Source organism: Halictus rubicundus, chromosome 13 (assembly GCF_050948215.1).
Source record: "Halictus rubicundus isolate RS-2024b chromosome 13, iyHalRubi1_principal, whole genome shotgun sequence".
Taxonomy (NCBI): domain Eukaryota; kingdom Metazoa; phylum Arthropoda; class Insecta; order Hymenoptera; family Halictidae; genus Halictus; species Halictus rubicundus.
Genome location: NC_135161.1, coordinates 12085673 through 12104365, shown reverse-complemented (window position 1 = coordinate 12104365; position 18693 = coordinate 12085673). Strand labels below are relative to the sequence as shown.

Here is an 18693-nt window from a genome sequence, read left to right as displayed (position 1 = left end):
CCCCTTCCACCGCGCTATTCCCCACGCTTCCGTCACGTGACGCCTCTGTACTATACTCCGGTACTGGCAGAGTGAGGGTAACCTTTTCCCCTCGATTCGTGCTCCCTCCCCTCATCTGGCGACACTGGCCTTGCCCCGTAGGTGTGCCCGTGGGCATCGGCGGGCGCCCCAGCCCGCTAATAGGCATGTTGAGCATCTCTGTATTGGATTATGTCAGTAGAATTGACTTCTTGGTGAACGATTGAAATTCTGATTGCCATTGAAAGATTTATTACGCCACCTTCGGCAATGAAAGTCATTATGATGAACGGAGGTGGTCACCACCTGTGATTTCGTGACCATCGGTGATTTCGCGTTTGGACGCTCTGTATATTGATATGCAGTCGATATAACGTGTTATCTTCGCGTTCCGACGCAGTCGCAGTGACGGTGGCGTGCGAAGTCCGTCAGTATAGTATAAAGTAGAGATGAAAGAGCGACTGTGTCATTAGTCAGCGGCCGACCGTAGCCGTCAACGACCTGCGATGTTGTGGCTAGAACTTCTCCTGCCTTTTCTCCTGGTCTGCTCTTATGGAGGAGCAGCTAGCCTCCCGAGGGAAACGGGGGACAGGAGATGTGGTTACAAGGTGAGCGAATAAATCTGGGTTAGGTTCTGATTCGACGTTTTTCCCCGTGATACTGCAACTGTAATACTTCACTGGAAATAATAATGACACGTGTAATTTGCGGTCATTACCGAGCCGGCCGAGCCTTGAATAAATAAACGCCTGTGAGAACATTGAGAAATTTTTCTCGTGACCGAAACCACCGTCGAGCGAAAGGTTTTTTGCCATTTGCAACGATTTTGCCCCAAACTTGAACTACGACCCTTTCTAGTCAATTTATTCGGCTTCCGGCGAAAGGTGAACCGCCACATTTGAAACAATACGGGCTGTTTATTTACACCGTGAGGAGGGAAATTCAAATAGTTTTCGGATCCTCATGTGGTAATAGTGATTGGAAATATATTTATTGCAGGCATGTCCCGCAGCGGATAAAACCAAATTAAACATTCACCTGGTACCTCACACGCACGACGATGTCGGCTGGCTGAAGACGGTCGATCAGTATTTCTTCGGAAGTATGTTCATTGAAATTCCGTCGTAGAGATTATTATAATAATCTAGGATTAATCTTTTGTCGATTTCTTTTCAAGGTCGGTCAAACACGCAACTGGCGGGCGTGCAGTATATTTTAGACAGCGTCGTACAAGCACTGTTGGCGAATCCGGAGAGAAGGTAATTAAAAATTCGACTCTAGGTTTATTAATAATGATAATCTTGTATTGATTGAAAATATTCTCGAGTAATGTTTGATATGAAATTAGGTTCATGTACGTGGAGACAGCTTTCTTATGGAAATGGTGGGTGAGACAAAACGAGAGAACCAAGGGAATTGTGAGGGACCTAATCAACCAAGGCCAATTGGAAATTATCGGTGGTGGATGGAGCATGAACGACGAGGCAGTCACACACTATCAATCCCTCGTGGATCAGTACACCTGGGGATTCAGGTAAACACGATACTTCTAATTGCAACGACTCGCGTAATTGTTCACACGACTTTTACATCAGAATTACTTTTTCAAAGATGGACCAAACGACCTCGATCTTAAATTGTCATCACAGGATGAAAAAAAATTGCAAAAAGCAAAAACTATCACTATAATTTTCAATGCGTATCGTCTGCTAAACTGATCGTTGTAGCTTCGCAGAAGAACTGATGTCGTGTGGTCCATTTTTAAAAAAGATACCAAGCTTCTTTATTGGACTATGATGAAACAAGAAATGAGTACTCGAATTTAATTTCGGAATTGAGTAGTCGTCGAGTGTACTTATGGTTCGTGCGGAACATGTTTGCAGGCGGCTCTATGACGAATTTGGAACTTGCGCAAAACCAAGTATTGGCTGGCAAATAGATCCGTTCGGTCACTCCAGAGAACAAGCATCGATTTTCTCGCAATTAGGGTTCGATGGTCTATTCTTGGGTCGTATCGATTACCAGGACAAACAACAGAGGCTCGAAAACAAATCTATGGAGTTCATCTGGAAGAGCAGTCCAAGTTTAGGTAATTATTAAATACAGGATCTCCCGAAAATGTCGTATTTCTGCCATAACTTTTGTACCAGTGAATTCCTAACGTTAAAACTTGGATTCTCGGCATTTCCTCCGCAAAATCTACAGAATTACATTGAAAAAAGTTAAAAATTTCTGATTTCCCAAAGTGAAGTTTAACCTTTTCTTGAATTTTGTTGCAGGAGCTAAGGCGGACTTGTTCACAGTCGCCATGTACAATACCTACTCCCCGCCCCCTGGATTCTGTTTCGATGTTTTATGCAGGGACGAACCCATCAACGACGATCCCCGGAGTCCAGACTATAATGTTCCCGAAAGGGTAAGTTTTGATTGTCTTGCAGTTTGGACTATTTTCGAAATCGTTCGCTATTTACGGTGTCTGCTCGATTGTATATTAGTTACTGAGCAAATTGATGAAAAACATGCATAGGCCATAAATTTCCTTCCTTTTTGGTCAAATTAACAATTAATTTCTGAAACAATTCCAAGAGTCGACTGCACAAGCAAATCGAAATATTTCTAATATCGAGACATTACTGTACTAGTGATGGTGAACTGACAAATGTGCCTGTTACGAAACAGGTGAGTAAGTTTATGCAATACGTGGCTGAACAAGCAGAAGTGTACCGCACAAATAACATCATATTAACAATGGGCGGAGATTTCACTTATCAGCAGGCGGAAATGTACTTCATTAATATGGACAGATTGATAAGGTAGTAAATTTAATCGATGAAGCATAATTGTGATTGTAAAGTCGCTTCGATGGTACGCTCGCGCTCGGTATAGCAGGACCAAAGGAAGGAAAGGGTCGTAAAGTTCTAATAAATCGCATGAATCTTTCGGTAAGTATAACGTTTTGCGATCCGTCGTCAACAGGTGAACAAATTCCTGGAGTATGCTCGGAAACAGGCGTCGCAGTACAGGACCAACAACATTATACTCACAATGGGTGAGGACTTTAATTACCAACAGGCTGAGATGTGGTATACTAACTTGGACAGACTGATCAGGTAACGCGTAATCGTTTGAACGTTCTCCGGATGTACGACTAATCTGTACGCACTCGCTACTAACCTTTTAACTTAATATGCTTCGTCAAATAATTTTATAATAAAAGGACAATACCATGGCTGTTTCTGCAAAATGGTAAACTCCATGTTTTATGAAATCTATCTAAATTCTTCAAGTTTTACATTGAAAATATTCCAATATTTCCAAAAGTGGAACGGAAAATATCACATAAATTCTGCTTAAAATTATATTGGCAATTTCTCCGAGTAAGAATACTAAAATAATTTTCTGAAAATTATGATACTACCAAACCACAACACTGAAAATCTGTTTCATATTGAATAGGTACGTAAGAGAACTGCGTGGTACCGAAGTGAACATATTCTACTCGACGCCATCATGCTACCTGAAAGCTGTGCATGATGCTAATCTAGAATGGCCAACGAAGGATGATGATTTCTTCCCGTACGCCAGCGATGCCCATTCTTATTGGACCGGCTACTTCACGTCAAGGCCATCTGTCAAATACTTCGAACGAATGGGCAACAATCTCTTACAGGTAACGTATGTTTTTTAATTGTTTTCTTGAACGAAACAATTGTAACTATCCGATTGTCCCGATAACGTTGAACTAACCGGAACATTGTTTCATTTCCAGGTAACCAAACAGTTGTCCGTGTTGTCTAATTTCACAGGACACGATGAAAACTTGGAGCGTTTCCGAGAAGCGATGGGCATAATGCAACATCATGACGCGGTCACTGGAACCGAGAAACAAGCGGTTGCCTCTGATTATGCTCGCATATTGTACGAGAGTATGGTGACAGGATCGGAGACTGTGGCCGAAGCAGTAAGGTAATACAAACAATTTTGTTTGTCAATTAGTTATACATGTTACACAGTAGTAATAAAATACTACTTGGTTTATTATTTCTACCGGTTAAGAAAATATAATTTTATTTATATTATTTCTTCTATGCGTAAAGATAATTTATTTTCCTGTGCTCCGAAGAGCTGAAAACAGGAGTTGCGCGTACAAGAAACGTTTCAAAAATTTTTTGAATAATTAGATCGTTGTCTCGTAACTCCTGTGTGCGAATTATGCACCGAAGAGTCTATTCGATCGAATAATCGTTAGTATTATCGATACTGTTGCACAGAAACTGGATGGCCGAAAATCAGAATCGCACGAAGCCGGCTATAAAAATGTTCTCATGCATGCAATTGAATATCAGTTCGTGCCCGTACACAGAGGATCAGAACTCGATGCTCACAATCTATAATCCTTTGACATTCGAAATTAACACGCCAATTCGGGTTCCTGTCAAAAAAGCCGTCTACAAAGTTTCGGATCCAACAGGTATATATACTACAGAAAATTCACTATTAAAAAGGTCTAATAAGAATTAGACGAATAACGTAATTTCTGTCTCGGAGTAAAGTTGTTTTTACGATTCTTCTACGAGTAAAATTATTAATGAGAAATGGAACTTTGACAACAGCTTTCTTCTATTTTTCCATTTTTATATACTTTTGTTTTAATACGTGTATCGCACAGTTGAAAGAGTATATCATTCTTTTTCCAAGACTCCAGTTCGGTTACCTCGCAATTGGTACCTATTGCAAACTCTGTTCAACAAATTCCTCAACGAGAAAGCAAAGCAACGCACGAGCTTGTGTTTATGGCCAAAGTGCCAGCTCTGGGATATCGCTCTTACAAAGTGGAAAAAATAAGCGAAAACTATTATCCTGACTCTCCCTCGTCGGATCCCATCAGTAACAAGGTATCAACAATCATATGTAAAGTTCTACAGTCCCTGATTATCTCAATCCTAAAAGGATTCCGAAATTTTCAAGTCTACTGGTTGCAAAATATAAAAATACATCAGATAATGTTTACGCAATTGTAATATATTTACAGCTTTTCGAGATATATATTGACGAAAACGGAAAAGTTGTTGTAAACTGGAAGAAGGAAAAGCACATGAACCTTGTTCAATCGTTCCACTATTACGAGGGGAAGACGGGAAATAACAAGGTCGCTCAAAATAGGTCTTCCGGTGCATACATCTTCAGACCTAACGGAGTGGACTCGAAAGCCTTTGTCAAGTCGACGGAGTACAAAGTGTACAAAGGTAACCTTCAACGTTTGTGTCAGAGCTGCTCAACATGCCTATCAGCGGGCGAGGGGAGGAAGCACGAATCGAGGGGAAAAAGTTACCCTCTCTCAGCCAGTGTCACGTGACCCGGCCGCGGCGGAAGGGGAAATTAGAGTGGGGGTAGCTGTGGCGCGCCCACAGGGGCGTGGCTCCGTGCCCAGAGAGGCGTTGCTTCTGCCTGGGCATGCCCAGGGCAAGAAACTCGCTGCCCGTACGGGCAGACGCTGAACAGCTCTGGTCCATGTGAATCACAATTAACAGTGCTCGATTGTAATTGCAATCATTTCCATTTCAGGCGATGTGGTGCAGGAAATCCATCAGACTATTAACGAGTGGGTCAGCCAAGTAATTCGAATTTATAACGAGGAACAGTATGTCGAATTCGATTGGCTCGTGGGACCGATACCTGTCAAGTAAATCTCGATTATTATTAATGTTCCATCACATGATCTTTAAATCGGCTATTAGACCCTTCTCCTACGTCTCCCTACGCTGCTCAATCTAGCGAAGCTTTGTTAACAATTACAATAGAATTACATACATTCAGTGCGACGAATTTGTTTGTCATCTACAGAGTAGAGGGAGGCTGGAGGTTGCTGGTTTGGCATTCATTGTTTATATATATATATATGTGTGTTTTTGTAATTTCAGGGACAATGTTGGCAAAGAGATCGTCACCAAATATTCCAGTAACTTGCAGTCCAAGGGAGAATTTTACACCGACAGCAACGGCCGTGAAATGTTGAAACGGCAGAGAAGTTATCGTCCATCGTGGAACCTGAAGTTAGAGGAGCCAGTGGCCGGCAACTATTATCCGGTCACCTCTAAAATAGCTTTGGAAGATAAGTCCAGATACCAAAGGCTCAGCGTGATCACAGACAGAGCCCAAGGCGGGACTAGCATGAGGGACGGAGAGATTGAATTGATGGTAAAACTGCATCTTCGAAATAATTAAACAATAAGTTATGAAATTTCTATCGAGATATCCTTGTTGACGCAGGTTCATAGGAGACTGTTGCACGACGACGCGTTTGGCGTCGGCGAAGCTCTCAACGAGGAGGCATTCGGCACAGGTTTGGTAGTCAGAGGGTCTCACTACTTGTACGGTGGCAGCACGAAGAATTTGGACAGCTTTATGCTAGCTGAGAAGACGTTGCAGCTCGAAACAGTGCTCCGTCCGTGGACTCTGGTGACACCGTTCCCCTATGGTTCCACAATTGATGAGCTCCCGTTCAAAACACCGGTAAGCATGAAATTATGGTCGCGTGCTAACATTACTTTACCTACCGGAAGCCTGTCAGTAGGCTTTCCGTCGACTGAACTGTAACTCTTCAGAAATAGTTGCAGAATGCTTCTACGTTGACATCTCACCATTTTCTTGTGTCCAGGTGACCGCTATAAACAATTCTCTACGACCGAACGTTCATCTGCTGACTTTGGAGCCCTGGGCGATGAACATCGTTATACTGAGATTAGAGCACATATTCGAGAAAGGTGAATCCGAGACTTACTCGAAACCTGTGGAGATCAATCTTCAGGTACGTTTATGCTTGTCACAGAATGTAAATATTATCGTCGTTCGAAGTTCACTTTCGATAGAGAATATTTATCTCCATATAGGTATTTATTAATTGCTGGACTAACTGTGTTGTGTTTGGTTTTCTGTCACCAGGGCCTGCTCGCAAACTATAACATTCTGACGTGCAGGGAAACGACACTGGGCGCGAACGAATGGGTGGAAAACGTGAAACGCATGCAATGGCGGGCCAAGTCGAACGAAATTGTTGAGAAACTGAAAAATGACACGCCCAACCCTATCGATTACTTTGTTACTCTAAATCCAATGGAGATAAAAACATTCCTGATCACGTTGGAGCCTCGCAGAGAGTAACATCATTTTATTGCGAAAATACTAAATTTTTGTAATGTAACACACTAAAAGTCTCGAGAAAGTCAGATGAAGAACTGTATCTTTGTCGAAAATATACATTTACATAATAAAACAGAATGTAACCTAGATAATTGTTAAAAAATTCTGTCGTATACTTGTTGTTAATTCACACAGTGCCGAAACCATGAACGCTGTGCCGCAAGTTACGGAAACTATATTTTAACAAGATGCAAACGTTGCAGATGTTGTATAGAAGAGACTCGAGTGTTTGCTAAAAAGATTTGGTTTTGTACTGAAATGATGAGACCTGCGTCGTAAAAGTACAGTGTATGTTCACTGACGATGGTGTTCAATGTCATTGAAAAATTGTCAAAGTCAAAACAAAATAAATAAGACCGAAGACTTCTTTTTAAACGTGGATTTAATTTGACGCCCTTCTCAATTGATTTTGAATGTAATATTTGTTTGCAACAATTTATTTATACTTTTCGGTGGACGTCATGTTCGCACACTATGGTTGCAGTACGATATATATATATACATTACCATACTTGCCACGCGGTATGTATAATTGAACGTGAATCTAGTTGACAGTCCAGACAACCACTAACCTTCCAAAATGTAAAATTTTCTTTCCGCAATTCCTACGCATCTGCTCAATTTTTCGTGACAGTGTCACAGAAATTTTGAGATGACATCTCTGGATAGTAAACGTGCTATCTCATCGACACGAAGCCGTACAGAACCTACACGCGACAGTGTGCAATTAACACCTCGCCAAAGTAAATATTTTGTTGAGTACAACTATGAAAATTACTGTATCATATGTACTTGTGCTTATGCGAACCAAATATTAATGCACCCCATGTGCCACGCAGATGACATCAGAAGATGAGGTTTGGGTGCAAACCCGAATCACAGTGACTCCAGAGGATGATGCAACGATCCGTGAGATCTCAAAGACAGCGATACTGTCATCGTCGCCGGATGTGCCATTGCTCCTCGACAAAATCGTGTACAGGCGAGGCACCAGTCAGATGCACTTTCTAGGAACATTGGACTCGGAAATTGCGACCTTGGAGACGTGGCCACGCGTCAGCCTAGGGTCTTACGTGCCCAGGCAGGATGCAGACAATCAAACATACTTGCAGGGAGTACCGGAAGTTCATATTTCCGCCGAGTACAGAGACGAAGCCACGCAAACGCTGTACATGGCATCGCCGTGCCCCCCATTGGCGTATTACAAGGACATCATGAGTACGTTCTAGGCACAACAATCATACGTTCGATACTTATTTTTCAGATAGAAACAATTTGTTTTGTGACCCTCCGACAGTACGAAAATATTGTTTACCTTCCGTAAAATGGCTGTTTCCAAATGATCAGAAAATTCAAGTTCATACTGTCTTCAGGAATACGTTTTACAGTAATTATGGAACACGATCGGAATGTTTTTTTTTTTTTTACAAAATAGCGGATTTAATAGGAAAATTTTCACCGGGGACTTATTTTGTGACCCTTGGACAGTACGAAAATATTTTGTAGCTTCGTAAAATGGCGACGCTGTGTCGACGAGATCACGTATTAATAAATTAGTTTTATGTACGCTTTAATGAATATCTTCAGCGTCGATGCGAGAGGCACCGATGCCGATGCCGATGACAACTATGGCAACGGAGACTATAATTAGCTTCCCCGCCGACACACCGCAAGACACTGTAACAGAAGAACTATCAACGAAGATGACAGAAGAAGAGATCGAAGAATTCGCCTGCGAGTTCACCGAGGAGGAAAACGCGAACATGGAGATACCAGACATTTTGAATTTCGTTCTGGAGCGAGCACTGTGGATAATCGATCCAAGAATCGAGAAAGAGATAGAATCGTCCGACAAAGAAGTACAGACATCGATCAAATTCAACAATCACACGAACATGATGATCATCGACTGCGAGACGCAAACTGATCTGACTTGCCAGCCGAAAGACTCGAATAGCATGCTTTTGTCGAACTATTTCGAAACGAAAAATATGGTTTCCGATTATTTGGAAAATTGGCTGTCGGAGGGAATCGAAGCGATAGCAGTTGTAGACGAAATAATGAACGAAATTATTGATAAATGCACCGAGAGACTGAAATTCCCTATGAAGGACGAAACTATGCAAACTATAGTTACTTACAGATTGAGCGGAGAAAAGGAGCAGGATATTTTGAAAAAATTGAGACACGGGATTGTTGTCGATCCTATGGAGGGGTCGTTTGTTGTTGAACCGTTGATCGATGATTTGCTAGAATGCGTTTGTCAGGTTGTTTCCAATAATGCACCGAAGGCGGTCAAATGCGTTTTGTATTTTATCCTGAAGAGAACGATGACTATAATCGATAAGCTCGAAGAACTGCAAATCGAATCGCAACGTTAGTACCTGTTTCTGTTATGCTAGATCGTTAGTTAGGCTCTTCTATTTTTCTAAACGACATTTTTCTTGTAGAAAATAATGTATTAAGTGAAAGCAACGTCCAAAATGAATTTTCTCGGTGCATATGAGTAAAAAAAAATGAAAGCTTGTATGTAACATTTTCCAAATGATTTTCGTTAAACAGCGAAGCCATTGGATGACGTGTTAGCAAGAAGAAGACAGAAAATCCTCGACTCCATGCCGAAAACGGAAACGGAAACGGTCTACACTCAGACAACCATAGGCGGAGTCTCCGAGGTTCAGAAGATCAAGGATAAAGAGGTCGTCTGCTCCATTTGCAGGCGACCGTCGGTCTGCCAGTACTGTGCAGTCGGGGAAGACGATGATCCTCGGGAACAGCCGAAGATACTTCGTACGCAGGACATACTACTCGCGTACAAGCCGTGTTACATCGTCACCACGCTTTCGCAGAAGGAGATGAAAGTTCAACCACCCCCTCCACCTGTGAAGAAAATTTTCCCACCGGTGAAATCAATCGTGAGCAGTTCGGAATATTCTTCAAGATACTCTGGGGACACTATGGACGTGCTACCGGAACCTGAGATTGCGCCACAAGGTAGCAATTTAATGGCATGATCGTTTAAAAATTATTTCTTGCTTCTCATTTCACCAGAAATCTGTATTAAATTTGTTTCAGAATCTGTTAACGAGTGGTCCTATGTTATCGATGCCACCGTGATGAAACCAGTATCGATTGGAGGTAAAAGTTCAATTTGTTGTATTTATTTTATATTTGTGATTTAAGTTATAACAATTTAACTTACCCCGTGCAAAGCGCTGATCCCTTGCCCGATACAATAATCTTCCAAAATTCTTCGCTGAAATTTCCAAAAATTATTATTAAAGCGATATAGTTTCGAATGTAAATAATCAGTAAAAAAATATCATCTCGATCTCAAAAAAATCTTCATTAGTTTAAAAGTTATATGACAGTACTTGTACAGTCTCCTGATTTGTCTACTATCTTTTATACATCATCTACTCGGTTTGCAACAACGACGTAGATATAAAACTATGTTATAATTTGCAGAGACCCGCAGCAGCGCAAGCAGAACAATAAGTTCATTAGATAAACTAAAGTCTCAATCATGTGACCAGTATAGATGCGCCCCTCCAAAACCTATATCATCGGAAACAGCGAACGCTTTGGAGATACTGAAGAACACATTCTGCAGTCAAGAGAGCTGCATGGCTTCCTCGCTCGAGCATTTCAGCAATTGTTGTCTGTTCAAGAAAAGGACAAGCGGGTGCGCGCAGCCGCCGTGCATTGCATGCATCAACAGAAGCAGCAGCAGCAGCAGCGCAAACACCTGCTGCATTGAGCAGACTCGTAAACCTCTTTCGAGATTACACTTACCCACAACCAGCACGTACAAACAGAATGGTTCACAGATTCATATGAAGTCGAATGACAACTTCAAAATCATTCCTATATGTCACTCACAGATGTCGAACTCTCACGGATGACTCAAATAAATTATTTGCTTCAATGTCGGAACATTGAGCACATTGTCTGGTTAATGAGATTGAAGCTACAGAATTTATTACAGTGATTACTACACTATGGATGTTTATGCAATGTAAAAATGGTCCGAGTCATCTGCGAAGAACAGAAGTTGAATGAAAATGTATTTTTCCTTTTAACAATTTTAGAAAGCAGAGAATAATAAAATGATATTTTTAAATTCTGCCAATGTCTTCAGTTTCGTACTTCAACTATTTTCATGAGAAAATCATAAAACAACGACAGAAAGAATTACTATGTAAAAGATGCTGGCGCAGCAGCGAACGCGCTAAAAGCTAAAATAAGATGAATGCATCTTCACATTTATGTATCACATGTATATTTATAAAACAGTCGATACATATCACAATGTAAACATGACTTTCACGGTTCGTGTCGGAGTTGCAAAAGTGTTTATAAATAAAGTAACATTGTAACAGTTAATTATCATTAATCGTCTAAATTCTATGTGTCTCGAAGAAGTACGAGCGAAAAGTTACCGCGCTCGTTGTAAGTTTGAATCGCAGACATCTTTAAAATAGCGTTAAATAAACGACGAGCGTTGCAATAAATTATTCTGTATCCCGTTGGTTAATATTCAGCGTTCGGGCCACGTGAATAGCACAATGTTCACGCACTTAGAACCCGGAGGCATAGCAAATAATTTATTGGCAGTGCTGTGACATTGCTGACGCCAAGCTACCATGACCTACATTGATTCTACTTAAAACGTACGACGCATGATTTGGCACAAAATCAAGAAATGCGGATAAGAGTATTCATTTTCGCAAGTTTCTGTAATATTATCGCTTCCAAATATCCTAATATTTGTAGATGATTTCAAGCTTGCACAAACAAAACTTGCCAACGCAATATGCCAAAACATTGTAATCGTTCATTTATTCCTTTTTTTGTTATACGTAACAATGTTTAATATACTTTTTATTACATTTCAACAGTTTGATCATTAGTTGAAAATAGTTTTTTGATATTCGTGACACTCTAAACAATCTAATCGACTGTTGAAATTAATGACTTATCAGTACTGTAATCCTCTTTTTGCAGGATAACAATATAATCGTCGATCCACGAACGCTTATTTACATTGCAAGATATAATACGGATGTATGAGTATATCAAACATTAGAAAACAATGTTCTTGAATCGCAATTATTGCATTTGATTTGTTGTTGAAAATGTAAAAGTACAAAACCGTGTAAAAGCGTTCTCAAAAATAAATATCGTGCTCACGGTACATGTTTTGAAAATTCCACGTGGAAATGCGGAAAATACTTCATTGGACACCTGTATATACAGTCATGAAGATTTACATACACTTACATTTACATACATTTACATAAACGGACCATCATTTCCAGAAACCGAACTAATATTCACATAACGTGATGCAATCGTATTGTGGCAAGTGCATGTAGGTTTTCGTAATTGACTGCGTCTACTAAAAAAGGACTCGTACAGACTGTACATATTGACTCCAAAAATTGTTATGGCCAACAAGACAAAATAGTCTTTAACAACATCCTAGGTCAGGCAAGAGTAGAAGTTGCCCCGTAGGGCACGGTCCTGGCTCCTTTGTGGTCAAAAACAACAAAGCCACACCCGTTTAGGACATTTTAAACAAGAAGAGCTAAATAGACAATCTTTGGTCACCTTCAACACCGAAATGACAAGATTTCATCTTCCACTGACATCATGCGCCCCGAAGCGTTGCCCTCGGGGGCAATCCGAAACGCTCCGGGGCAAAATGCGTTGCACATGCCTGCCCTAGTTAGGTATCCTTGCTTTCTCTATTATCTTTTTCTATGTTTATTAACTGTATTCTATAAAAGGCTGATTGTTGTACGTGTCCCGGACACTCGAGGTATTAAGTAACAAACTTTAAGATTAACGAATGTATGAAAATTGCTATTGTATAATTGTCTCAAAAATAGCTTACCAGTTATGTGCGTGCAACTTATAAAACTGATCTCGTTCGTTTTGCATGTAGCAGCAAAGAAGTAGAAAATATTCGTCGAGGATCCTCGAGAAATGCTGCTGTGTTTAAGTAGTAGGTTCATAATTCCTATCCAATGTCTGTTACACTCCGTTCGGTTGTTTAAAAATAATTATTAAAGCTAAAGCCGTTCGTTTTCGCCCTCGTCCTCCGTCGCCACTTCCTTTATAGGAATCTCAGTCATCTGTTTCTCCTCGTCGGAGCTAGCCACTGTTTTGGGATCATTCGTATCATTCCATGATTGTATCTCGGCCGAACCAAACAGCCAGAACAATACTGTCGCTGATGTGAATACTACCGCCGAGATCCAGAACATGACACGCCATTCCTCCACTCCGTTCTGCAACAAATGAAAAATTATAGTCTCCAGAACAAAGAGTATAGCTGAATAGAGAGCCAACGAATTTACCTGAACCAAATGAAATTTGCATTGCATTTTTAGTTAAAACATTAGAATAAAAGTATAACTCGTACCCTTTCGTTTGTCAGCGCTCCAATAATCGGCGGAATAATAAATCCAGGGAAGCTGCCAAACGTGTTCATAATTCCGTACAACGAACCAGCAAAGTTTGGAGCAAGATCTTGATGGTTCTGCAGACTAGTCTGACAGGCCGCACCATTGAACGACAATGCTACTATCAGCATAACAATTGCGGTCACCGCGTCGCAGCCAGCATACGTCATTACAATTAAAGCAATCGCTGGGCCCATGTGAGCTGTTAAAAAATATGATCGTTTGTACAACGCTTGTTATCATTTGTCGTATCAATCTAATTCTTATCAAAACTTCCTTACAGAAGAGCATAAATATCTTTCGGATCCATCCTAAAGATAACATCTTCTTTCTTCGTACGTAATCCCCAGCTGCAGCGAACAATACTCCAGCACCGAGTCTAGCTATGTATGGTAATCCTGTAAGAGTTCCTCCCTAAATAGCATACGATAAATATTTTCAATTTCGTTTAACAAAGAACTGTTGCAATTTGTAATAAATACTCTACTAATAAATAAAGGCTTACCGATTTCATGTTAAAACCGAGAACTTCCAATGTGTATTTGGGTCCATTAGTGGCTATGAAGTAAATTCCCCACATGTTGGCAAAGTGGGCCCACAGTAGGACCAAGAAAGGCCCGGAAGTCAGAGCAGCTTTCACTGGCAATTTCGTCTGCAATTTTGCAATGTTTGCAGAATAAATATTACAAAACAAAATACGTGAGCTATATTTTCGAACAAGAGAAAGTGTTTATTTAATTATTATAGTGTAAAATCGCAATAAAGTAAAGTAAATATTCATTTAGGTTCTTTTGTTTTCATCTTCAACCATTTACTTACCTTCTGCTTGGAGACAGTTGTGCCTATCTGTTCTTTAATGTAAACTCTTTCTTTATCTGTAATTCCTGGATGAAGATCCGGTGTGTCGTATATTAGGAAAACCCACAAAGCATAGAAAATAAATATGAGACCACTTGTGACGTAATATGCTGCTTTCCAACCAAGTGCACTGATTACTTGGCCGCACAAAGCGAATGTAACCACAGTTCCAAATGGACCACCTGAAAACCGTGTTGAATTGTTAGTACATAGTATTTTTAAATTTGATTCGAAGGTACAATCAGTCTCATAATTTAAAACAGAATATATAGTCTGTTTATACAAGCACTGTCTGAGGTCGTCAAAGATTTTGAAGGTAATTTCTGCCATTAGTAAGCTGGAGGAGGAGCAATACTTTGGCCTTCAAGATCGCCCGATCTCATGCCACTGTATTTTCAAGAGAAGTAGACATTTTTCCATGGAGTATTAGAAGTATTAGAAGTTATTTCTCAAAGTGCTAAAAGTATTGTGTTATCTTTGACCTCAGACAGTAAACACTGCTTGCATAAACAGACTAAATGTAAATATTGCTCATCTATTCTCCTACATTGTATCGCAGTAACTTCATGTCAGACTGATGTCTATTTTTGCTGTGACTTTTTAATAATGCTTTAAGCGACCTATGTTTATATAACATTTTTTTCTTATAGAATACGCTGACAAAGTTTCGCTGTTAAAACCTGGAATATTCTGTATACTTTTACCTTGCATTGTCCACACGAACATGCCCTTTTCACTTGGGGGAACCCACCTTGCGATCATGGCATGAAGGGCAGGGTAAACAGCCCCCTAAAAACATACTTCATTTTAGTAAAAACACTATCTGCTGCATCATCATAAAGACCTTCGAAGAGAAAAGGAATGTCTTATATAAAGAGCTAAATAAAAGTATTATGTTTAATGTCTTTAGAATGAGCATGACGATAAGTGGTGAAAGTTGGAGAACTATTTCATTCCCACGTTCCATAAGAAACACTTTCGCGAAACAGGTACTAAAATAATTTGTTAATGTGAATTAGAAGTGACGTGATTAGAAGTGATGTGATTAGAAGTTAATGAACCTCAAAATCTTAACTGAAAAATTGTTAATATTCGACTCATTATTCAAAATATCAACAAATAACTTGTCCCATTTTAAAGTGAAATCTTTGTTGTTGTGCAAAAACGATTTTTTGTTACCGTTTTGTTGTACTTTGACGTCCAACCGTGCTGTTTGTGGTTCACCTTGAGTTACTCTAATATCAGCGGCATACTTTCCGTTCGAAGAGCAATAAACCGGCAACAAAAAATCGTACACTAAACACGAAGTCGTCGTAAGAAGCTAAATCGCTTGAATCTTCAAGTCTATGGTGATTTCAGCCGCAAAAAATGTTTAGACTCCGTAGAGTGTAATTATCTCGACGATTTTTATAGTCAATGAACGCACAGACATTCGCAGTTTAATTGTATTTCGTCTGGGAAAATGAAATGATCGTTACCTGATCGAACAATTAAATTATGTTTTAGGAAACAATTTATAAAAAAATTTGTGGTGGAAAACTTACTCCAAAGAAGCCCATCAGAAAACGGAGTACAAACACAAAACCATAATGAAGACCAGAAGCCCAAGGCATCAAAAGGTTTAATGCGGCGGGTATTAGTGTCGCAAATCTATATTAGCATATAGTTCAACAATTGGTAAACGTGTGGTATGTGCATAGTCGCAATTTATAGTAATGACCATTAAAATTGCATTGCTTCAATTATTTCAATACCTAGATACTAAATTATATTGACATAGTTTTCGACTAATTTCATATGATATACAATTTGCATGATATCAATATACACTTTATATAATGTACAGAAATTATTTCTTTTACATAAGATACAATAATTGTACATTGATGTTTTTCAAGTGCTGCAATTTCTATGGCCACTGCTATGTGTATTATAATTATTAGGACCATAACGTATTCAATTTTGTGGTGATACTAATTTAATTATTTTAATTTAGACTGCCTTAGAGTACTATTCTACTATCTAGCAGTAAACAAATAAATATTTTGTGTTGGCATAGGATGCAGGAAAAATGGTCCTATTAATTACTTCATGAAAAGTGATAATTAAAAAATGTTATACTAACGCAACTACTTTCGAACCACCATATTTCTCAGCTAAAAGACCAGCTGGAACACTTCCTGGAAGCACTCCATAAAAATATCCAGAGAGCAATAGACCTTGTATATGTTGGTTCCATTCGTATCTTTCACCATACTGAAATAAATATTGGGAAATATTAGAGAATATTTATTTCACAGAAGAAATTTATAGAAAAATATTATATTAAAGAGTTTTTAAAAATAATTTTAAAAAACGATTACTCACATTTTTCAGTTCTACAGTTTGGTTAGTAACATTAGTTAACGAAAGAGAAGTACACGCTGGACCAACTCCTCCATCCTTACGAGTTGTGTTTACCATAGCAACAATAGTAATTGATAAATTTGTGCGTATCATGTATGAGAACATACATGCTAGGAACATCATAGCCCCCAGGATTCCTCTTTTAGGAACTTTTTCTGCAATGCATACATACAAGTGTGTAAATATTAACGACAATCATTGAAATATCTATTATTCATCAGTACTTAATGTTAAAAAAATTCTTTTGGACTTTTCTCCCCTTTTTTATCTGCCTTGCTAATCGAACGATTATTATGAAACTTGTTACGAGAGGAGTCTCTGCAACTACCTGTTATCTCTCAGATACACAGCACGGAATATAGTGAGAATTAATAGGTGTTTGTCTATTAAAAACAGGTCTGATAATGGTAATCGGCTTCCAACGCATAAGCGAGATATATCCGCGCAACCACTCCTACGACAAACTTACAGATCCACTTATAGATTGTTGTAATAATAGTGTTTATCTGTAAATCCTCTTCAAATTTCACGAATTTTGATCATTTCGATCAATCGATCATTCGGGATCCAGCGAAGTATAAAAACAATGTGTTTTCGATAAATTGTGCTGCATTTGCCGCAACAATAATGCCGCGAAGAATTTAGGCTCCTGAGACCTTGGCATCAATTATAATCCATCTTTAATCCATAAAAACTTATTGGCAAGATGAGCAACATTTTCAATGGGAATTCAAGTATTCTAAATATTATTTATACTAACAATTTATCGAATTTTAACATTTATTTTAAATAATCTAATTTTTTGTGTAATTGTGATTTTTGAGAAAAAAGAATTGAAGAATGAATGAGAATTTTTAATGAATTGGATCTTCGTCGTTTCGTTATCAGTAGAACAGATCTCGCACATCTGTGTTATCGTCAAGAGGAGAAATTAAACAGACAACGCGCACGTTTCTCTGTCCTACAAGTACAAATTAATCAGTGTAATAAAGAAAATAATTTTATTAATTAATTATAGTTTTATTATTTAATTGTAATTTATTTATTTTATTTTATAATTGATTGTAATTTTATTATTTTATTTTATAATTCTAAATGTTTAATGAAATAAAATCGTTGAAGCTAGTCAAACAGTAATTTCCAGTTGCAGTGTACGTTTTAATTTCGTAATAAACGAAGATTACTTGACAATAACATCTGTATTGAACCGAATCAAGTACCACTTACGACAATATCGCAATTCAAAGGGTCGATAAACAGTAGTGGACCGAAACATAAAACGAAGGCGATAAAAGTTATGATATCGTCAATACGGCTGCAATTGACGTCCCTAAAAATAAAAAAAATTGCTCGCTCGACCTATAAATACGAGATGAACGAACTGCAGAAGACCTTTAGAACCTTTGGAATCAGTTTCAATCACGTAATGTCCCATTTATTAACGATGCGTTTCTTCACCGCCGTTTTTCCCCAACAAAAGAAACAATCAAGAAATTTTTCTACCCCTCCGATATATAAATCTTAAAGCTTCTAAACGAATTTTATAAAATAATACGAATTATACGATAATAAGTTATAATAAGTTTACCTACATAGAGTATAACATAAAATAATATAAATGGTTTATACATGTAATATAAATTAGATGGATCCCATAATATACTTTGCATAATTATTCTATGTACATATTTCTATATGTTTAATTAACTTCTATATTTGACTCAACAAGTCCTACAAACTA

General features: G+C 38.7%; 3 protein-coding genes and 1 long non-coding RNA gene across 6 annotated transcripts; 2 read left to right on the top strand and 2 right to left on the bottom strand.

Annotated features, from left to right (window-relative positions):
* The first annotated feature begins 263 nt into the window (after positions 1-263).
* Lmanii (Lysosomal alpha-mannosidase II) lies at positions 264-7593 on the top strand. Of its 2 annotated transcripts, none has more exons than XM_076799005.1 (17): positions 264-626; positions 1018-1120; positions 1196-1277; positions 1367-1552; positions 1902-2107; positions 2298-2434; positions 2698-2831; positions 3475-3688; positions 3788-3984; positions 4290-4489; positions 4717-4913; positions 5051-5264; positions 5584-5701; positions 5940-6216; positions 6289-6531; positions 6677-6826; positions 6961-7593. In XM_076799005.1, the coding sequence occupies exons 1-17, from the start codon at positions 525-527 to the stop codon at positions 7177-7179; spliced, it is 2979 nt and encodes a 992-aa protein (XP_076655120.1). In that variant the 5' UTR covers positions 264-524; the 3' UTR covers positions 7180-7593. The 2 variants fall into 2 exon arrangements, with proteins under 2 accessions (XP_076655120.1, XP_076655119.1); XM_076799004.1 differs by lacking the exon at positions 2698-2831 and adding an exon at positions 2995-3128 and having other exon boundaries at positions 266-626.
* Positions 7594-7638: 45 nt separating this feature from the next.
* LOC143360291 (uncharacterized) lies at positions 7639-12294 on the top strand. The gene is made up of 6 exons (XM_076799008.1): positions 7639-7961; positions 8058-8436; positions 8806-9594; positions 9781-10212; positions 10294-10356; positions 10687-12294. The coding sequence occupies exons 2-6, from the start codon at positions 8058-8060 to the stop codon at positions 11121-11123; spliced, it is 2100 nt and encodes a 699-aa protein (XP_076655123.1). The 5' UTR covers positions 7639-7961; the 3' UTR covers positions 11124-12294.
* LOC143360294 (uncharacterized) lies at positions 9969-13238 on the bottom strand. Of its 2 annotated transcripts, XR_013083242.1 has the most exons (3): positions 13118-13238; positions 10421-10474; positions 9969-10098 (listed from the first exon to the last, which is right to left on the bottom strand). It is a non-coding gene; the product is annotated as an uncharacterized LOC143360294 (long non-coding RNA). The 2 variants fall into 2 exon arrangements; XR_013083241.1 differs by lacking the exon at positions 9969-10098 and having other exon boundaries at positions 10255-10474.
* LOC143360292 (sialin) lies at positions 12688-16802 on the bottom strand. The gene is made up of 7 exons (XM_076799009.1): positions 16672-16802; positions 15251-15335; positions 14508-14728; positions 14194-14340; positions 13970-14102; positions 13649-13890; positions 12688-13514 (listed from the first exon to the last, which is right to left on the bottom strand). The coding sequence occupies exons 2-7, from the start codon at positions 15306-15308 to the stop codon at positions 13296-13298; spliced, it is 1020 nt and encodes a 339-aa protein (XP_076655124.1). The 5' UTR covers positions 15309-15335; positions 16672-16802; the 3' UTR covers positions 12688-13295.
* Between the last annotated feature and the right edge of the window lie 1891 nt (positions 16803-18693).